General features: G+C 41.3%; 1 protein-coding gene across 1 annotated transcript in view; it reads right to left on the bottom strand.

Annotated features, from left to right (window-relative positions):
- The window catches only part of LOC131480344 (contactin-associated protein-like 5), a 478,118-nt gene extending 459,353 nt beyond the window's left edge, over positions 1-18,765 (bottom strand). The window contains exon 1 of the mRNA XM_058664336.1: positions 18,614-18,765. Coding sequence (XP_058520319.1) covers positions 18,614-18,695 — 82 coding nt within the window. The 5' untranslated portion in view covers positions 18,696-18,765. The remainder of the gene's footprint in view (positions 1-18,613) is intronic.
- Between the last annotated feature and the right edge of the window lie 736 nt (positions 18,766-19,501).

The following is a 19,501-nucleotide window of genomic DNA, read 5'->3' as shown; positions in this document are numbered from 1 at the left end:
TGGTTAATAAAGATTTCTTAATAAACCTCAGACATCTTAATAAACCTCATGTCATCTCATGACCCCTGTATGTCTGTATTCCTCTTCCTCTATTTACTGCTTGAGAGCAACAGTAAAGATGTTGATGCTAAGATGCTTTGCATTGCTAACGTATGTACTTTCGAGAGTTCCAGGAGAGGCGAGGCCTAGCAGTAATCGAATGTGGGCAGAGAAGCCAGGGAAAGGTAAATGTTTGCAGCTTTGTAAGCATGTCCAGGTTGTTTGCTGCATGTCTCTTAGGATAACTTATGTTGCTAGGGAAGCTGGGACATATGTCTTCAGTTTAAAGGATGGGTTTCATGGTAATAACCATTTGTGCCCCTCGGGGTTTTAATTCAGGCTGGATTGTCACATGGACTTGTCATGTGGCAATTTCTAGTGGGTCCTATTAACACCAAGCTTGGTCAGTAAACTCTCCTTAATACATTCTAGACTTGTGTGGCGTGATCACTCTCACACACAACAACCACTATACCCTGTTTCCTTTTCAGTAAATGAGGGTCCAACACATACCAACCTTTTGAGATTGCTATGAAGATAACTGAGCTAATAGGTGTGAACAACTGAGCATTGTTCCTCTCTGCCATAATCGGCACATGTCAGGTCTTCCTCACAGGTTTCTTTGGGCTCATGTCACTCTAACATAGAAAACAGTGGAGGGTGAGGCATGGCCACTTTTAGTGAGAATCAGCTGAGATCACTGTTTTCTCAAATTACATTCATCAAGTTTTATGAGATTCCAGTAACAAACAGAGGGATGTTGTAGCTGGACATTTTAAAGACCATTCTAGCTTTAACCTAAAGGAGTGTCCAAGAACAGCTCATTATGGCTTAATTGTTTCCTGCACCCAAAACGCAGGAGTCCTTGTGAGTGTGAGTCACACAGTGGACCCACTACTTCTTGAACAGTGCCTCCCCAACTCTCCGGACTGTCACCTGTGCAATGACAAGTCATTTGTTCTTATTTTTTCCTAGCTTGTATCTTATAATTTGAACTGGTAAGTATGTGATTAACTAATTTCCATGGGTGTATGATAATTGAAGAGAGAAAAAAATGAATGCTTTAGTCTTCTTTTTTCTGATGCAGCTGGAAATGGGAGAATTTCAGGAGTGGTTTCCCAGCAACAGGCAACTGTTCTGGTCGCGGGGAGCAAGCTTGCAAATTCTGGACATCAAGCCATTCCAGTCCTTTTGCTTTTGGGGGTGAGAGGATACAGGTGGAGGAGGGAGAGGGAACAAAGGGGCAGATTCTGAATCCAGTTGTTTTAAAATCTGCCCTCTTCCTAGGAACGTTTTTCATCTTATTAATTCTGGATTGTTTGTGATGGGCTTACATGGTCACTGGTAAAATTATGAAATCCAGTTTCTTTTTCCTATCCCTCTCTTCAGCACTAAGATATTTCCACTTTGCTAAGGTTCTTTATTCCATGTAGCTCTCACACCAATCAGGTAAGGAACTGAGTCACGGTAGGAAGCATTTATGCGCATTCAGGTAAAAATCCCTAGTGTCTAGCATGAGACTATTGCTTGCTCCTTCTGGGAGACCGTCAGGGGAAGCAGGTTCAGGGATTTTGCCTCTTCAATGTTGTCAGGTCTGGGGCATGTTTGGAAATCAAGTGAAGCCTAAAGACAAAAGACATGCCAGTGCTTGTTTATTCACAGCCCTGTGCAGCGTGAGCCCTTGCTGGACTGATGGCACTGCTGAAACACAGCATGGAAATCTGACTGGTCCTAAGGTGGCAGCTATGCAGGATCCCGTGTGAATAGACAAGGAAGGTGGAGGTGATGAAGGAATGGATTGGACCTAGTGTCCCTATCAGTTCATGACACACCCTTCTACAGTACGTGAACACTAACAGAGATCATGTCAAAACTGATATCAGAATAAGATTGTCTCAACATGTCTTCAAAATTGGGATCGTACTAAAAAGAAATCTGAATATTACTAGTATTCACACACACTGCCTTTTTTATTCAAAGGATTCTTTGAGTTAGTATATATGCATAACTATAAGATTTTGTATTGTAATTCTGAACTCGTCCTACTGCCTTACAAAGAAGAAGAAGAAGAAGAAGAAGAAGAAGTCAGAATGACAACGCTGTCAGCTGGAGGCCATATTGAAAGACTTCACCCTGGTCCATAGAAATCAGTCCAGGTGCACTCTAAATTTTCCTGAGGTGTTTGAGGTGTTCTGTCAGAAAAGGGTAAACTCACTGAGAATGAGTTTCTCAGGACACAATCTAAAGGGAGAGACAGTTGGAAGTCACATATTAACTGTGGACATTCCATGAGATTTTGCATTCTACTGTAGGACATATCTGTGTTTGCTTCAATATTTAAATAACGTGCTTCATAACCAGTAGAAGAGATGGATGCTCAGGCAGGTGATCGTTGTTTTCAGATGTGTGTGTGTCTGTTTCTCACCACCATTGGAGGAGATGGATGCTTCCGGAAGATGATCCTCGTTGGAGGTGTGTCTGTATGCTTTCTCACCGCCATAGATTCCTTCTGTGGTGGAGCTGGTGCTAAGCAATGATTGAGAAGGCAGAATTCTGAGATGAGACCATCCGTAGGACTACATCACTAAACCATGGGATTATTTCACCATCTTGACAGTAAGCATGGGTGAGCACATAGTGTCAGGAAGCTTTTACAGAAGAGTGAAAGCATCCAGATGAAATATAGACACGAGACCAATGTAAACTGCAATTTTCACCCCTCATAGAGCCTTGGGAAGGTGACACCACAGACCTCTGCCGTGCACTAGAAAGAACAGCTTTGACGTACATTTATTCATTGAGCATGTTTCACTACACAAATAGAATTACTTTCTTGTTTAAAAAATGGCACCTAACATATATTTGTGAAAGGAATTCAGTTTCTTCCAGGCAACCAAAATGGTGTATACATATATACACATCTGTATTTATGTATTTAAACACATATGGATGAAAGCAAGTACATATATGCTAAAAAGAGTTGTATTAGAATAAGAAATGACAGAAAATTTAAAATTATAAACAGACTTAGCTATAAGATGATAGTGCATGGTATATTGACAAGTCTTCCTAACAGGATGTTGGGGTTGTATTTCCAAGAGTCTAGAAAGGCTGAAGAATGTTATTAAAATGGCCCTTGCAGTTCTTAGTTCAGAACATGTGTCAACACATCTTGACTCGGTTTCTGATCATTGCTGTTAACTGAGATGCACTAAAGTAATGCAATCATTCCCCAAATGATAAAAGTGGAAACAAATATCACTACATGTAAAATAGGCTTACACCTTCTAAAGAAAACACTCATTGTTTCATTTGTTATTGACAAAGAGCAGATAGTCAGGGCAAGTGTCATTTCTTTGACAAGAAACAAAATGTGACATGAAGACAAAGCGGTTTCTATTTTTTTTAAGCAATAGATGTCTTTCTTTTTTATTATTTTTTATTATTATTATTTTTAATTTATTCATTAATTACATTGTATTATGTGACACAGTTTCATAGGTACTGGGATTCTCCCCACTCTTCCCCAGCAGTTTCTATTTTTAAGATTATCTCTGGAGACAAGGTATCCAAACAAAGTCCCTTTTTGCCTTTTAGTTAACACATGATAATGTGTGGGTGACTGGTAGGTCTAAACTAGTCTCTAAAACCTTGGCACTGTGGCCAAATAAATATAACAGTGATAAGAAAGCTCTATGCAGTGTAAGACTCAGCTGTCTTCACTCTCCCCACCGGATGGAAGTAGCCTGGGCCAGACATCTTGGCATTAACTTCAGGCTAGGCTAGCATGGATGGTGTATAAAGTGCGACTTTCATTTGTCATCCAATGAGATACACTACTTCTCTATATACAAAATGATATCACTTATCCAGGAACCCACAGAACACTAACCCAAAGAAAGTCAATGCATTTGCCAACTATATATATATATATATATATATATATATATATATATATATATATATATATATATATATTTATCGTCTACACAGACAACACAGAAATTTTTACCCTATACAATGTATCGGTGAGGGTGAGAACATCAGTGGAGCTACCCATTCTCCCTTTGAACTGATTCTTTTTTCATTTGCTTAGTTGTTTCCTGAATAATTTTGTCAATGAATGTTCTAAGTTTTCATCCCCTTGGCTACTAAAACATGATCTATGCTGCATTATACTCTTCTTTTCTTAAGACCAGATGTTTTATCAAACAATAGCAGCAGCAAAAAAATTTGTTGAGATGAAAATAAGTCTAAGACAACCTGTTTGTAAAGGATAGTACCAAAAATGTAACATAAGGGAATATTTGTTCAGAAAAGCATGTATGTAAATATAACTGCATATAGCAACTGTCATAAGGATACATTTTTTTAATATCAGTTGTATCTAATCTGGAATATTACTCTGTTTGTAAGTAACTATCTATACCTATATCTATATCACTGTGTGTCATACATGTACACACATATATACACACATATATTATGTACATATGTACTATGTGTGTATATGTATATGTCTATATATGTATGAGAGAGAAATACAGCCAGGACCCAACATTTATACAACAGTGATTGAAGCAATAACAGGGCATATTTCACTGATGGGCTCACAATTTTAGAAGAAATTTCACCTTGGTGAAGATAACCACCTAATATTTCTATGAAAGCATATGGTACTGATGTCCTCAGATAAAGAAGTATACATTCTTACAAAATCATTGGCAGAGGTACAAATGTGAGCTTCCACAGCATGTTTCCAAGATGCAAGTCACACCATAATGCTTTCTAAAGGAAGTATTTTATCATTTTGTGTATAGCCTTGTATTCTCCATTGAATTAGGTTATGTTTGAAGGAGCTTTGAATTTCTCGGTATTGGATTAAGTAAATGTCAAGACCCAAGCGTTCATTAGCCTACCCGAGAGCTATTATCCTTGTGCTCTGGGAACCCCACTTGGTTGATCGTATGAGTGGAATCTCAAGTTGGATAGATGTGGGGTCACAATCTGCTCACAAGGCAAAGGAAGGAACAACAACAACCATACAGATCTGAATGCAAAGTCGGTTGATAGAATACCACCTGAAAATGGCACATGCTTTTCTGCTCCCAAGAGCTTTTATGTATACCCAGGCAAAGTTCATTGAATTTCAGAAAATAAGTAGATATTAATTCCCTTCTAAATGTCCATTTCAATTCATTATCTAGAAAGATCAATGTTTAAAAAATGATACATAATCAATATTGAACTTAGAGAATAATAACTCTTGACAGCCACTGAAGTAAGTGGTTTAGATAAATGAAATTCATGCATAAAATTCTACAAGTGCAGTTTGATGAAAGAAAACCAACAAGAACTCATTCAAAATTGTGTGCATGTGTGTCTTTAGTACATGCATTTTAATTACAAGATCATGCAGCATGGTTTATTAAACAGATCCTTTAAACCATTTCCCTACTGATTTTGTGTGCTTTGAGGCAGAAGTAACATTAAGTTACAGAGCAGACGACCTCAGAAGACTGACTAATATAAATAGACACAGAGGGCATTCACCTAGCCTGGCCCAACTGCTGTGTACTTGCCAGGCACTGGTCATGACTGAATACAGATGTCATTCTCACTCTTCCTCAAAACTTTCTTGTACCTGTCACTATTGCATGAAACTATACATTTAGATGTTTCTGTGATGAAAAGACTCTTCTCTCCTTGTAAGGCACTTGACTATAATTTTAGCTAAGAGCATATTTACCAAATCAAAGTATTTTACATCTAACACTTAAATAATGAAAGTCCTGTTCTTTATAGCACTACTCTTTTTTCAAAGTTTGAACAGTTTATTAAATGTGCATGTGTGAACTCCTTCACGAGACTCTATATCCTTCCTGGTAACAGACATTGGGATGGAGGAAAGATTTCAGGCCCTAGACATCGGAGAAATCAGTCTGTCTATACCTAAACAAGAAGGTCCATTGGATCAAGATAATATCTGATGAAAAGCATATAGCAATTCCAAGTGCAAACTTCACAACTAAACCAAACCATCACCCAGGATGAACAGATAAATTCAAGAGACGTTGAGAATGGAGCAAGAATTTACTAGCCTTGCTTTCAGTACAGCTGATGATAAGAGTAAGCTGGTACAAGTGCTAGTCTTCTTCCATCAGGCAGGTTCTCTGAGGCTTCCAGGTAAGGAAATGAGGTACCAAACTTTGTCCTTAGTGGAGCTGAGCAATACTATTGAAAGTACGCTTGTCAAGCCTATCCTCCCACCCATCTCCACTGGATGAGAAGAAGTATCAGGCTGAGTTGGAAGATGAACTTGTAACTCCACACAGAGGGCAGGTCTGATTGTCATCCTTCCCTTTCTTGTTGGAAACTGATTCTATGTATCACAAGGGAAGTTTTTCTAATTAATAGCAAAATGTGTTCATTGTATATATTTGTGGTGTATAATGTGACATTGTTTTACATGTCAGTTTTATTAAATGCTTGAATTAAGTTGGTTAAAAAAGCCATCATATCACATGGTTGATAGTGGATGTTTGAACACTTAATAACTACCCTTCTAGTGATTCTTTAATGTGCAATTCCTGATTAATTACAGTCACTACACTGTACAGTAGATCATCAGAATTCTTCCTAGGAGAATCTTTATAAATTTCAAGCCAACATCTCTTCATTCCTTCTTGCCCTAGCAGCTACTGGCTACAATTCTTCATTTCTGCTTCTTTGAATTTGACCTTGTGGGTTCCAATTTTAAACAAAATTAGGGAGTATTTGTCTTTCTGAGCCTGACGTAGTTCTGTAGATGATGTCCTCCAGGTACATTTATATTGTAAAAATGACAGATTTTTCTTCTTTTCATGACTTGACAGTATTTAGTTGTGTTTGTATATGTGTACATATATTGTGCATATATGTGTGTGTGTGTGTATATATATATATATATAACTGCATATATAGAGAGACATAGATATTCTTTATCCATTCATGCTTAAGTTGAATGCAAAGGTTGGCTACTATAAAACATTGTGGTATGAACCAGGACATAGATAATTCAAAATAACAGAATATACATTGATCAAATTCTAGAGATGGAACAAGGTAACACAGGGATATGGATAATATACTTTGTGAGTAAGGAACACATGTAGTGAGCACAGAACAGATAGGAACACTCTTGCATTGGGTCATGATTGTTGAATCTTCGGTCTCTTTGTGATCAGCTAGGGCCTGACCACAGTGAACGCTCATGAGAAATAAAATCTACTCTTATTTTTTGCTCCAAAACACAGCTGATACTGACTTCTGGATTAGGGGCAGTGAGGGTCTGCATAAATGTGCCTGCACATTGCAGCAGCATGTGGGTGTAGCTGCACAGTGTTGTCTTCACCCTGTGGCAGGAAACTGGTCAGCTTAACCTTAGCACATGCTTTAGCATACCAGCAATTCCAATGAGAAATAACATGAGGGTCAGAGTCAGGGACAAAAGGGTTAACATTCTAGCGCAAGCTCAGACCCTACTATTTGATGTGGGGTCACTTCCCTAGTAATCCTAACCATTATCTCCTCTCTCTAGGTGGGGGTGATGACGGTTCCATGTCCCTGTGGGGCTCAGGGGCAAAGAGGTCACTAAGTCAATAAGATGGCACTAACAGTCAAGGTCACTGGTGAGCAAGGACAGAACCCTGGGCGTGAACCAGGACAGAGCCCTGGGCGTGAACCAGGACAGGGGTCATGTCGCTTCAAAGAAAGACTGATTGGTCAGGGCCGTTTCACTCACCTACTTTCCCCGGCCTATGGGAGGTGACGTCCGCAGTCTCGCTCCTAGTAATTGGCTCCTAGTTTCTCCCCTCCTAGAATTCCTGAAATTCCTGGCTTGAGGCTATCCCTTACCCAATATAAGGAACTGAATTTCCCCAATAAATCGGAACTGCTTAGACAGAACGCCTGTCCCTCTGTTTGTCTTTTGCGGGCCAGGAGGCTGGGTGGCGGGCAGCAGGCTCATCCCCTCCGGCTACGGGGTACTAAAGGAATCTGTCAGGGAGACCCCACAATCTCCAATCTCTAATATTTCAATACTCAAACCTGTTGGTTTCACTTTGACTATGTCACAAGCTTCCTGATTGTTGCAGGATGAGTGGCATCAATCACGTTCCCCTTTTTGATGGCTTCAGTTTGGCCCCAATCAGAACCATCTGTCTGTCACACCAGTCCTGTAACTTGACAGTTCTCAGTCATGCAGAGGTAGACATCAATGCATACAGGACACATTCATTGGTGGTAGGAGTGGGGGCTTCTGAGGCTGAGGACAAAACCAAGCACTGTTGTGTCTGCAGCCACTCCAAAAATCTCCATTACTCTTCACTAAGTCAGCTGAGGAGATCCTTTCTTACGAATTAGTAAGTCCTTCTTACTTCATATTATGGATTGATCATGATCTGCAGCTTTTAGCTCAGCAACTGCTGATAATCAGAAGAGAAACAACATACTACTCTGAGAAACACTGAAGTTGCTTGGTTAGAAACATGAATTCTTGAAGTTGTAAATTAGGGGGAAAGTGTTGAAGTTCTTAAGCCTGTATCCTTTGGTGCAAGTATCCCTCTGCTATGGGTTAAGTTAATAAGGGTGGATTTTCGGGTTTAATTGAAGATTTGGGAAAAATTTTCTGCATAATATAAATATGGATATAATATAAAGCTAAATGCAAATATGTCTAAATGTTTATGATAAAGTTCAAGAAATTACATACTTCTGTGGGCACTTAAAGCCAAACTCTCAGGCTCCCTCGGGTGGTCATGCATTCCATTTTTTCCAGGGAGCAGAACTTCAATGCAAAGTTGGAAAGTATCAGCTTCAGCCATAAAACAGAGAAACCAGCCCCTTAGTGAAAGTCCATGAAGACAGGCAAGGTGAGAAAAAGGAGACAGAAGGAAAGACAGAAATGGGTAAGAAAGAAAAAGCACTTTGAAAAGACGGAGAGAGAAAAGAAAATGAAGGGAAAGGAAAGGAAGGGGATCTTCTACATTTCAATTCAAAATCTGTGGCAGCCAGATTTTGAACAGGACCCATGCAGAAATGGCTCCTAGGCTCACATGTGTGTGTGAGGGACCCATCATCTGTTATCCTCCAGGCACACTAACAGGAAGCTGAATTGGAAGCAGAGCAGCTGGGGTTCAAACTGGCACTCTGACTTAGAGTGATATTACTAAAAGCTGAAGGTTAACTCATGGGCCCGTAGCTCTAGACACGCAATACATATTGTTTTTAAGGTTTTTTTTTTTTTTTTTTTTAATATTGAACCAGAATAAAGTGATTGTTAGGACCACAAAGTATATATATATACATATTTTAAACCTAGAATTACCCTTACAAATAGCACTTATTAACTGTTTCCTATAGCTATTTGGATAACAATCTTTTTTTAAAGAAAGGACAAAGATTCATTACATTTGGTTTTTTTTGTTTGTTTATTTCATTTTATGGCATAGTTTCATAGGCTCTGGGGTTCCCCCAATCTCTCCCCCTATCCTTCCCCCATGGTGGAATCCTCCACCTAGTTGCAGTTTTACAGTTCAAATCAAGTCATGACTCTTCCATTGCAAGCATGTACCATGCATAGAGTTCAGCCTCCCATTGTCCATATAGATCCAGCAGATTCTTGGGGTGACCATCTCTGGTTTGAAAGCAGAGCTGGCAGAGTATTATCCCGTCCAATGAAAAGCCACAACATAGTGTCAACATCGATTTACATCATTAAGGGGTTAATTGCCATGGTTTTGAGTTACTGATATGTTAGACAATGCAAACTCTTAACCACGCCCTGTGATTGACAATTCATTTTTTAGTTTATACACATCCGGCTGCTATATACCTTAAAATGGTTATAGGGTACTGTTTCAGCTGTCTTGGGCTTGTTTTCATTTTATATTTAACAGCCTTCAGTATTGAAGCATGATTTAACTGAACTTGGTGTGATTTAGGTTAGCCCAAACAGGCTTATAACTCTAACAAGGCATTTGTTAACAACAGAGGTGCAGAATAGTTTTAGGAGGGGTGTGCACAGAAGTCTTCACCTTCCCAGTGAGGGGTGACTCATCTTTGTGACCTGCCTAGTTAGGTCTATGTGAGTCCCAGCTGACCTATCCCTGTCTGCTCTAAGCTTACTTTATTGATCTCTGTCTATCTAATCTGATTTTTTTGAGTGGGAGGGGAGAGAGGGGTCTCCAGAGCAACCCTGTTGGTCATTGCAAGAGAGGGTGGGGATCCAGAGTTGGAACTAAGTAAGGACAGAGAAATCTCCCCTCCTGGGATCCAAAAGAGTTTTCTTCTGTTTCTGAGAGCTGCTCAGGACTCCCAGCTGCTATTCCAATGTCATGAGATCCTGTGAGGAAGGATCTGGACTTCTTCCATCCCATGTGGGAGATCTGATAAGGAACGGATGACCTCAGAGTTCTCGACCTGCAAGAGCACTCCGATTCCCCGTGGTCTCCTTGGCTGTTGGGACACAGTCGTTGGTGTCCATACTGATAGTCCTTGGTGAGGATCTGGGAGTCTCCAGAGTTGGGCTACAAGCCTCCTCCTGCCCTCCTGCTCCACTCTGGGGTTCCCCTCCTGCTCTGTGCGCATGACCTCCTGTAAAGAGGTTGTCAGGGTATTTGGATAACAATCTTAACCCTTCCTTCCATCAACTGTTTTGTCATGGAAAGAAGGCCTTATTGATGGAGCAGAAGAAACAGCAAGCATTTTATAAAATTTGGAGAACTTTTGAACACATGAATAAAGATGAAGCAATATTATACAGTTCCTCAATCATGGACCAAAATTCTGATTTTAACTAAAAATCAACAGAAGAGAAGAACACTTCTATCATTATTCCCCACCAGCAGGCCTAGGGAGTAGGAATTGCAGCAGCATGGGGAGAAGGGCCCTACAGCTGTTCCTGCCTTCCCATTCTTCCTCTGTCTGTCTTGATCCCTGCTAGCAGTGGTCTCAGGAGGGGAGAACGCGACCTTCACACCTCAGCTCAGGCTCCCTGGGTTTTCTGCCATCTGTGCAGGGGTCTCATCCCCTCCTACTGACATTCACTGCAATGAATGAACTGTTCAGGGTGCCCTGCTGCTTATCTGTGAAGAAAGATTTTTTTCTTATGTTTCCTGTGAGACTGTCTTTGAGATTTCTCAGCAGGTAAATTCACCTGCCAAGCCTGAGAAGCAGAGATCATACAAGGGCAGAGCCTGGGGACCAACTGAGGAACCTAGAATGGACGCTTGTCTCGGTAAGGTAGAGATGCTTTTTCCCCCAGTCCCATCACCTCTGAAGTTATACGAGAACAAGTTCCCATTTGCAGAAGCAGTGGCTAACTTGTCCAGAAACCCAAATGAAAGAGTAATTAACCCTTCTACCTTTGAACATGAACCTATAGTTGTACTTGCCCTACTTTACATGATACATGGTCATGAAAGAATCCATGTTGAGACTCATTAGCCAATAATAGTAACAGGCATACTTATTGGATATCCATGTCATATGCATTTTATGCAGCTCCGCTTTTATGACTTTTTACCACTGCTGACTTGAGTAACCACTGGGAATGAAAACCAGTGAGAATGAATGACCTGAGCGAGAATGGACCAATCCAGGACTGTGCCTTAGGCCTTTCTCACTGCATTTTAACATCTCCCCATCTCCTGTACATTGTGCTCTCATCAGCTCTGTAGGACTAGAAAGGAGGATCAGCCAGGACATCAGGACATTGGCAGCACTTGGCTTGAGCATCCTGAACAGTCCCCCTACCGTCCATTCACCGCCTTCCTTCAACTCAGGGCTTTCTTTTCTTCTGTCGCGATCTTTTTTTCTTAGTCAAGTACGCATCCATTTGTATTCCACTGACTTCTCTCTCAGTGGGGGTTGTGAGTGTGTTAGAGCTTATTTTATTGAGTTGTTAGACTCCTCCTATTTAATAATTCAGGGATTAATGGAGTCAGCAAGAGTTTCAAAGGAACAGATGGTTGCCAGTGTGGGAATAATGTGGGTTTTCTGCAGTGGCTGTTGGAGGCAGATCTAATTGGAGCTCACACAGGAAATAGCCCTTCCTGGTAAGAGCCACATTGGTAACAATGTCCACGGTAATTTAGCAAGGCAGCAGTTAAATGCAACAGACTCAGTGCTTCCCTCTTCATACATTCTTAGCAAATTCAAGAGCTCCGGATAAAGTCAGGATTAATGTCAAGACTTCCTGTCCTATGCCAGAGAGTAAGCATGGGAATGAAAGAAAGGAAAGGCAGGTGTCAGACAGGGAGTGGAAGAGAGAATTGGAAGTATGTATTAAGCAAACAGCAGCCTAGACTAACACCCACAAAGCATCTGTCAGGCATGTAACATTACATAGCAATTAGTATTGGACTATCTTCACAGGAAATTTTTGCTTCCAAATGTGAATGAGCAGTATTTTGGCATTTGCCTTCACTTTCTTTCTGTCTTCAACATCACTGTTGTCATCCTATAAAACTCAATTAATTCAGCTGATCCATTGAAATCAACCCCATAGAATATGCACAAAGGCTATTAGAAACGCAGAGACACAGAATTTATGCCAACCAATCACCAGTGATGGCAAATCAACATGACCCCTCCCTTATCCCCTGGTCCCTCTGCCTAAATGGCAGCCTCTGATAGTAGCCCTGCTCTCTGGCTGTTCGCCTGTCAGAGGGAGAGTGAGAACTGGAACGGTTAGCTTTAATTTCATATCCCTTTAACTACTGCTCCTACTCTGCTGACAAAACCCAGTGCAATATATACACTAGATGATGAATGCATACAGCACATGCTACAGTGTGTCATGCAAATATGAAATATGCAGCACCAAGAATACAGTTGTTTGATATTCCCAGAGGAGTTGCATTTCCAGGAATACAGCACATTTCCCACATTTACAGCTCTTACTTATAAAAAACAATGGAGGCAGTCATGGGCTGCGATTTAACCAGAAATCTGTACCTTCTGTGAGTTCACAGATCCACTGGGTCTTGAATTGACTTGGCCATTATTTTCTTTCTGACTCAGTGAAGTTTTTGAGGATTCCAAAATCTCTTCTCTGAGATTCTTCAGGCCTCCTCATAGGTTTTTGTCACCATTAAGCCTGGCCTATTTCAATTTTTTTTTTTGACAGGATGATCTTTTTAAAGCAAAGGCTATGAATAATTATTAATATATTGAATCCATCAATGACTTGTCATAGCTCTAAAATAAATATATAGATTCCCATGCTTATCTACTTTTTTTAGTTGTCATTGCCATAACAACAAGCAGGGTCCTATTCTTGTAGATAGTAAATCTGTACTTGCTTAAACCTGTGTGTAAACGCCAGTTTTTCCCAAGAGCATCCCCTGATGTGCCAGCCAGCTAGACTTCCTCCTAGGTGCTTTCTGTTGTACCTTGTGATTTCCTTTTTTTGTAATCTTTAACACTCTGATGTAATCTCACATATATGTGTGTGTTCCTTGTCTTGTGTTTGAAGTTTCTTGATTTCATTGGATAGATCATCTTACCTTTATTTCTCAAGGCTCATTAAAATCAATCAATCAATCAATCAGACAAGCAAAAAACCTGGAGTTTAGGGAAAAGAACATGCAGCTCAGACTCGTTTTATTCAATACGTTTCCGCAACGCATAACCACACAAGCACTTGCATCTGCTCTGTCCCAGTGACATGGGCAGTATTACATTTTTGCGATTAGAAAAGAGATCAGTAATTTAATCTCCAGTAATTTAATACTAAAAACCCAGTGAATAGAATTGAAACTCTTTTAAACTGAACCTTGGTCAACAAAAGGTTTTTCTAGTAATGTGATGATACTTTTTTTTATTCTCAGAATGCATAAGGAAAACTCACTGATAATACATAATCCAGACTAATTAAAGTGTCTCCACTTTGCTGCTAGAGTTAGGTGGATGGAAAGACTTTCTATTTCAGAGGCAAATGGTAATGATTTGAGAAGCGTAGGATCATCTCCTCAGTCAAGTCAAGGGACAGAAACTGATTTTTTAGTTTTACATCCAATCGAGTGATTCAAATTTCCGCCCTTTTATTTACCTTAAATTTAATCATTAACCTCAATTTCACTCATCTATAAATTGAGTCTGTATAAGTCCAGCAAGTTGTGTAAGCTTGTGAGATGTATAAAAGCCCTGTCATATTGTGCTCACATTATAATTACCTTCTTATTTTTGAAGTGCAAATCAGCTCAGAAGTATACAATTGGATTTCCAGTAGGCATCATCTACAGTTAAAGATAAAAATGCATTGTATATAGATAGAGCCTTCGTGATAATTTGATACAATTAGTCAAGTAAAACATGTAGATCATCACGGTAAATCACCTCTAGAGGTCACAGGTCATAATGTTTTTCTTGATGAAAGCAGTGCTTGTTACAACCTAAAATATTTACTCGCTCTCTCATGAGCACATTTAAAGTTCATACTAAAGCCTTGCTGAGTGAATTATTCTTGTCTTCCGGCCTTTCAGGTGACAAGATCCTCTCCCCCAGCTTCCTACCCTGTAAGAGTAATGAGCACTGTCCGTGCACTTCATACTCTGGCAGAGCTCTGACCTATGAATTAAAGCAGCCTGGATTGCCAATAGATGGTTTTACAAGCATTTCAGATAATTGGCAGATCACACTATTGTATAAAAAGTACAGAATGAAAGTGAAGTAATTCAGTAAAGAAGCCTGGTACCCAATGAAGAGTAAGAATATCAGGTACAGGAGCAGAGGAAAAGCTGAGATTTGGAGGAAGGTCATTCAGAATAATCAAGCCAGGATGCTATTCAAGTGAAAGCAAATCTCTTCATAATTCTGAACACTTGTATGAGGGAATTACTAGTATTTAATCTACATTTTTCAAATGCAGCAATATCAATCTAGTTTGGATATGGGGTGTTATGTTAAAAGAGAGGGAAGAAAGTTCAAATATATTATAGAAAATATGTTGGTTCAACAATGGATAGATATTTAGACATCTGGAACATGCATTATAAATGCTTCATTTCAATTACACTGGCCATAAATGTCATGAAAAGTGTATCATGCACATTCTTCCACTGAGAATAATTAGACTGACCTTTGTGTATTTATTATACCACCCACTGGTGGAGTTTGTAAGCTTCAGATCATTCAAAACACAGCTCATCTCCTTCTAGAGGTCTCTATGAATATGTTTGATATATTCATATATGTCAGATGAAATGTTGCTTGAGAGGCATGGCCAGGAAAAAAAATTTGATTCTTCTTCCACGGTAACATTTGTGCGAGTCTAATATGTAGCAATAATAACTTTGTTAATGTCTAGCACACTTTTTATAGAGAGGATGTGAAGATTATTAAAATTGCTTTATCAGTCAAAACTAAAGATTTTTATAACATGATATATGCGTGGTGTAAAACATCACATAGACAGTGATCTCATGTGTCAAGTGAATTCCTATTATCTTTTAAACCTAAGTTGTCTCATTGTAGTAGTCTTCTAATACAAAAGATATCCCTTAGAAAATTACCTAGCTATTGTTGTGATTCACGGTAGGCACAGATCCCAATTGCTGATACATACCCAGGTAATGAACACCGGATGGTTGAGTAACCTGGGGAGTGTTTGACCCCCGAGCTGTAGAGTAATTGGGACTAGGACTCATTAGCTCCTCGAATCCCTGCTTTCTCCTTCACCAACCTTCCAGGTACTTCCCATTGTTGCCAGAGGAGTGGGAGAGGATATTTAAAATGGATTTCTCATTTAACATTTGCCTGTTACATCCACATCTGAAATTAACTAATTCCCAAAGGGTAACCACAAAGGAAGTATTGTAGCTATTTAATATACTGAACATCGAAAATGTAGACATTTCCGGAAGTGTTATTACTGGTAGGTGATTATGTTCTCTCCTCAGATTCATAAAGCTTTGTAGTAGCTGGCCTTATAATACAACTTCATTTGTACTTTGTTTAATTAGAAATTTTTACAGGGCCTGGCACGTTAGCCTAGTGGCTAAAGTCCTTGCCTTGCATGAGTCAAGATTCCGTATGGTCACTGGTTCATGTCCCAGCTGCTCCACTTCCCTTCCAGTTTGTGTTTGCGGCCTGGGAAAGCAGTCGGGGACAGCCCAAAGCCTTGGGACCCTGCACCAAGGTTGGAAACCCAAAAGGATCTTCTGGCTTAGAATTATCTCAGCTCTGGCCCTTGTGGCCACTTAGGAAGTGAACCCGTGGGTAGATGGAAGATCTTTCTCTCTGTCTCTCCTTCTCTCAGTAAAACAGATTTTCCAGCAAAAATAAAATAAAATCTTTGTTTTTTAATTGAACAAGTCTTCATTTAGCTCTCAGGGATAAATGCCCATGTTTTGGTTATGATAATAAAAGAAGACAATGCACACATGCATATGAATAGCAGTTGTGAGCCTTGCATGTAAGGGAGAAACACTGGGTAATTGAAGTTTGGGGAACTGGAATGCTAATGCCATTTTCACAGAGGTTCTGCATCACAGCCTCTGAAGTCAAATAAGTCACTAAGCTGGTAACTACACTTCTGCCCTCATTCTATTATTCACTGACACATTTCTCACAGCGTAATAAACATTTATCCTTTGCTGCTTGACAACACTGACCCCAAAATACTCAGTATGTGTAATGCATCCAATTGAAATGTTGATCAGAAACTTGGAAATTAAACTGTCTTTGACAAAACAAAGCTGATTATCACAATTATAAATGTTCAGAATTGGCTTGCTCATGGCACCAGTAATGAGCATACATCTGAAATTCATGCCATTTCGATTTTATGGGTATTATTAAAATGGATTGACCGTGATTCCATTAATTCACAAACAAGTCCATTTCCCCCCTGGTCTTAGCAGAGGTGCTAAATGAACAGCAGCCCACACCATATGCTTGTCAAGTACCTCAGTCTATTTCATCGACTACCTCACCCCTCAACCTAGTGGGTCTTCAAAATATTCACTTTTCCAAAAGGAAACAAAACCAGTTTGAGACCACTCCTTGAATTGTCAGGGCAACACTGACCTCTAGTGTTCTAGAAAGTTGAGAAATTAGTTTACTGTCATACCTAACTTCCTTTCCTAATCACTTAGATCCTTTTCTGAAACACCCAGGGAATGATTTCAGCGGAAAGGAGGGAGAAGGGAGGGGTGAGGTGTTGGTGGAGAGGCAGGAAGACAGAATTCTAAGAAATACCAAAGAGTATTCTTTCCCTGAGGCAATTTCTAAACTCTGGCCCTTTGGCAGCATATTTGCCTTCTTCGCAACGTAAAGTTCAACAGAAACTTCCCCGACCATTACCAAAAACTTTAGATTGAGGACATCTGAAACTTCCGACCATAAACAGAAATACTTGCTCTTCCCTGGGCAGTTTCCAGCACCTAACATGTGTCTTGTCTTTTCTTGAGGTACAATTCTGGGAAGAACAGCTGCTCCAAATCCCCTTCAACCCCAGAGTGTGGGAGAGGCAGAAGGGCTGTTAGGTTGTCAGCACCCCTGTCTCTATTGCCAATGACGCAGATCGCGTACAGTAAAACTGTTCCTGTGAGGAGTATAACCTAACAGCTTCAGTACGGATGGGCTCGTGGTCCGAATAGGAGTTATAAGAGGAGGCACAGAGACCCGGAAAAACCATCTTTGGGAAGCACACCGATGGCTTAATTGCTTTACTTACCATTTACAGCTTCACAGAGCTGCGAAAACTTCCCTTTCTCTGCCTACACAGGCAGCTGAGCAGCTGCGCGTGAACGCGATGGCTCCAAAGATTTATTCAAGTTTGAATAAATGGGGTGTTTAAATACATAAGGCAGGCGATGCAGCCCAGGTGGCCCACTTCCTACCTGTTCAATGAATTGCCTCGCGCTTGGACGACGAAGAATACACTAAGTGCAAACTCATTGTGTGTTGCCTGGCACACCGCGGGGTGGGGTTGGGGTACCAATCAAAGCTTTTGCTCCTGTACCAGCGGCAGTCATTGATATTGTGACTGACTACATTAGGTCGTGACTCCTTGCCCCAAAACTCACTCCTGCTGCACCTTCGCCTATTGCCTGACTGGAGCCTTCCGCCCAGGGCAGAACGGAGAGAGGCGCGCAGGTGAGGCGCTGGGCGCGCTGCAAATCCCCAGCCGGGGAGAGGAGTCGCTGACCCTGGTTGCGGCTTGGAGTTCCGCTAACCCTGGAAATTAGCTGCAGGCGCCCACTGTCTGTGTGGGGTCTTTCCCGGGAAAGCCCTGGCTGACTTGACAAGCAGAGATCACAGAGCAAGCAGGCTGCTTCCCTGCTCCCCAGAACTTTGCAATCCCCGGAGAAAGGCAAGGAAGTTCAGCAGGACTACCTCCTCCGATCTCCGCTAACTTTTGGGATGATTAGAATGAGAAAACCACCCCAGTCAGTATTTCCCTACCCACTTTCTCTGTCCAGAGAAGACACCCTCCAACCAGTACATTTGGACATTGATTTGATGGCCTCTCGAAAAGCGGTGGTTCCCCACTTTTCTCTCCTCGCTCCCAGCTCCGGGTACTCACAATTTGTCGCTGTAAGTCCTAAATGCCAGAAACCGGAGAACAGCAAAGTCAAAACACGGGTCAGCAGTGGTACAGAATCCATTTTCTGAGAGTGAGCAGTTTCTCCAGATTCAATCCCAAAGGTGCAGGCGTCAGCCACGTTTCCTTTTCTCTCCCTCTTTTCCACACAGCTTGGCCCCTCCTATCCGCCGTTGGAGAAGCACTCGCTCTTCGCTCCTTCCCGCGTCTAGAGGTTCGCACTGTAACTGTGGCGGAGGCTCCTCAGAAGCTGCAGTTGAGTCCCGCACCTGCCGTCCGCACAGCGAAGTCCTCACCCACCCCTTCCTCCTCTGTACATCCCCCACCCTGCCTCCTTAGCGGGGCCAATCCAGACCCAAAGGCAACGATAGGCGCCAAGCTCAGTTCGCCGCCCAATCCACCTAGGCGGGCGCCAGAGCTGGAATCAGCACCCGGGTCGAGGACAGCTCCTCATAGACCCGCCCAGACGCGCGGTCCCGCCCTCGGCCAGACCCGCCTCTTTCTCACCCGTGGCGTTGCAGGTGGTGCTGGGATGCTCCGGGGCTCAGACACCTAAAAAGGAGCTTGGTCTTCATCTCCACCCCCTCTGTCCCTGTTTCCCCTTCTGCTTTTCCTCCTCTCCGCTTCCGTCCTCCTATTTGACGAACAGATACTGGATTGAAACCAGCAGAACGCTGCTGAAAAAACGATAAAAGGAGTCAGAAGATTGGATGCATTAGGGAGAGGCCATTTCTCGCGGGAAGCTTAGTAATGCTCTCAGGAGACGCACCCAACACATTTACAAAGCATGAGAAGTAGGCTTCGGAGGACGCAGTTTCATTTTCCCTGCCCTCCGCTACAAGAAAGGAAGGGTAATGGGTAGTTAGCGTT

Source organism: Ochotona princeps, chromosome 5 (assembly GCF_030435755.1).
Source record: "Ochotona princeps isolate mOchPri1 chromosome 5, mOchPri1.hap1, whole genome shotgun sequence".
In the NCBI taxonomy this organism is placed as follows: domain Eukaryota; kingdom Metazoa; phylum Chordata; class Mammalia; order Lagomorpha; family Ochotonidae; genus Ochotona; species Ochotona princeps.
This window is presented reverse-complemented; position numbering and strand designations above follow the sequence as displayed.